At 54.1% G+C, this 2,232-nt stretch overlaps 1 protein-coding gene across 1 annotated transcript in view; it reads left to right on the top strand.

Annotated features, from left to right (window-relative positions):
• The window catches only part of LOC102756241, a 58,892-nt gene that overhangs the window by 44,485 nt on the left and 12,175 nt on the right, over nucleotides 1–2,232 (top strand). Inside the window, exon 7 of the mRNA XM_015569820.1 lies at nucleotides 1,989–2,097. Coding sequence (XP_015425306.1) covers nucleotides 1,989–2,097 — 109 coding nt within the window. The remainder of the gene's footprint in view (nucleotides 1–1,988; nucleotides 2,098–2,232) is intronic.

Genomic DNA, 2,232 nt, shown 5'->3' with positions numbered 1-2,232 from the left:
AGAAAGCCTCTTTCCCCTCTTGCCAAAACACAGCTAGTGAGAGGCAGAGGCAGGATTCAATCCCGTGAACACTGCTCTTTCTACTGAACCACAGCACCTCCAGGGCTCACAGCCCCTGTGACTGGGTGACGGGCAGCCCGGATGGAGGAGATGAGGGAGGAGGAGGAGCAGGTTTGGGAGGGGAATTAAGGATTTGATGCTCAGGTGGGGTGTTGAGGTGACCATTAGACATCCAGGTGGACCTGTTGAGTAGCAGCTGGACGTGTGAGTCTGGAGTTCAGGGCTGGGTGGGCTGGACATAGAAGTTTCCAAGCTGCACTTGGGAACACCACAAAGAGCACAGTGATCCCTGAGGCCATGGTTTCCCATTGTCTCCCCTCAGCTCTGCCACCACCTCCCTCTGCAGAGCTGGAGCCAGGTAGAGCCCAGACCACGGAGCCATTCCCACTTTTACCCCCACAACTCTGCCCCCACGAGCCCAGGCACCAAGCCCCCTCCCCTATCCTTTCCCTTCAGGACCAAATGGCCCCACCATGGAGGCTCACACAGGCCCTGGAGTGGGTGGGACAGAAGTCTGGGGGTTAGTCAGAAAGACATGGGGTCACATAATCGGGAACAAGATGGCCCTGAATGAAGTCATGGAGGAAAGATGGACAAAGAAGTGAATTCCAGAGAAGCTTCCAGCTAAATGACCCACTGTTGGATGTTGGCATGGATGAGGGCAAAGGAAAGCTGGCCCCTGGTCTCAGATTGGGCGGCCTGGGGTGAGCGCTGCAGAAGGTTAGCTGAGGTCAGACACAAACAGGAAGATAAACTGAAAAATTCTCAAATCAGGAAGCTGTGGTGCCCTGGGCAGGGACAATGAGGAGCAGAGAGGAGGTGGTAAGGCAGGGAGGGAGGGAGGAAAGGGACCAGGAAGGGTTGGGGCAGAGTGCAGCCACTGCCAGCTGAGTGTCCCTGGGCAAGTCCCTCTACCTCTCTGATCCTCAGTTTCCCCAGCTGAGCACGTGGGTGCTGCTTCCTTCTCCTGGGCTTGGGAGGGTGGCAGTTATGTGGGAAATGTGCCCGCAGAGCCTGCTGGGGGACTGTGAGCCTGTGTCCAGGGCAGGAAGCTGGGCAACAACAGGAGGGCCTTCTCCAATGCTCAGGTGCCCTCAGGGTGCTGCCACCTGCTGTCTGTCAGCTCAGCACCTTCAAGGGTCCGTGTGCCGGGGCTGGGAGGGCAGAGTGTGAGGTGGTGGGTGTTGGGGCCATGCACAGCCAGGAAAACACAGGATGGAGACATGAGGGTCAGAGTGTGAGAACAGAGAAGCTCAGACTCATCTGGACAATGTTGTGGGGATGGGACTGGGCCCCAGCCTCAGGGAAGGGGGTTACATACAGGTTCTTGTGTTACCACCCTCCAGACACATACACAATACACCTGCATATGCATGTCTGCATCCTAGTGTGTGTGTATGTACATGCAACACACAACATATCCATGCTCAATACACACAGACACACATACATTACATACACATTCTGTGCACATCTTCACTCTCCCAATGCACAAGGACATTTTTCCAGGCTTCCAGTTACTCACAGGGCATCCTCTAGAACAGGGGTGGGCAAACTTTTTGACTCAAGGGCCACAATGGGTTCTTAAACTGGACCGGAGGGCCGGAACAAAAGCATGGATGGAGTGTTTGTGTGAACTAATATAAATTCAAAGTAAACATCATTCCATAAAAGGGTACGGTCTTTTTTTTTTAGTTTTATTCATTTCAAACGGCCGGATCTGGCCCGCGGGGCCGTAGTATGCCCACGGCTGCTCTAGAAGCTACAGCAGGCTGCGTACCTCACAGGGGAAATGAGTTCCCCAAAAACACACACTCTTCCCATGGGGTTGGCATCAGTAAGCAATTCCCTAGGTGGAGTGGCAGCTCCAGCCCGGGCCTCTGCAGCTCCCTGAAATCTGTCTCACTTTCCTGGCTGTTTCCTTGCAGTTTCGTGAAGAGCCCAAGCCTGGAGACCTGATTGAGATTTCCCGCATCGGCTCCTCGCACTGGGTCCTCTATATGGGCGAGGGTGATGTGATCCACCTGGCTCCCCCAGGTAAGTGGTATTTAAAGTATAACTTTCCAGGTATTTGTTAACATGATGAGAACAATTCAATACCAAATGCCACCCTGGGAACCTATCTTGGTTTCTCCCTGGGCCGGGCTTGTGCACATGGTATATCCGTGTCCT

This window comes from Myotis davidii, unplaced genomic scaffold (assembly GCF_000327345.1).
Source record: "Myotis davidii unplaced genomic scaffold, ASM32734v1 scaffold826, whole genome shotgun sequence".
Lineage (NCBI taxonomy): Eukaryota > Metazoa > Chordata > Mammalia > Chiroptera > Vespertilionidae > Myotis > Myotis davidii.
Note: the sequence above shows the minus strand (reverse complement) of the source record. Positions and strands in the feature narration are given on the sequence as shown.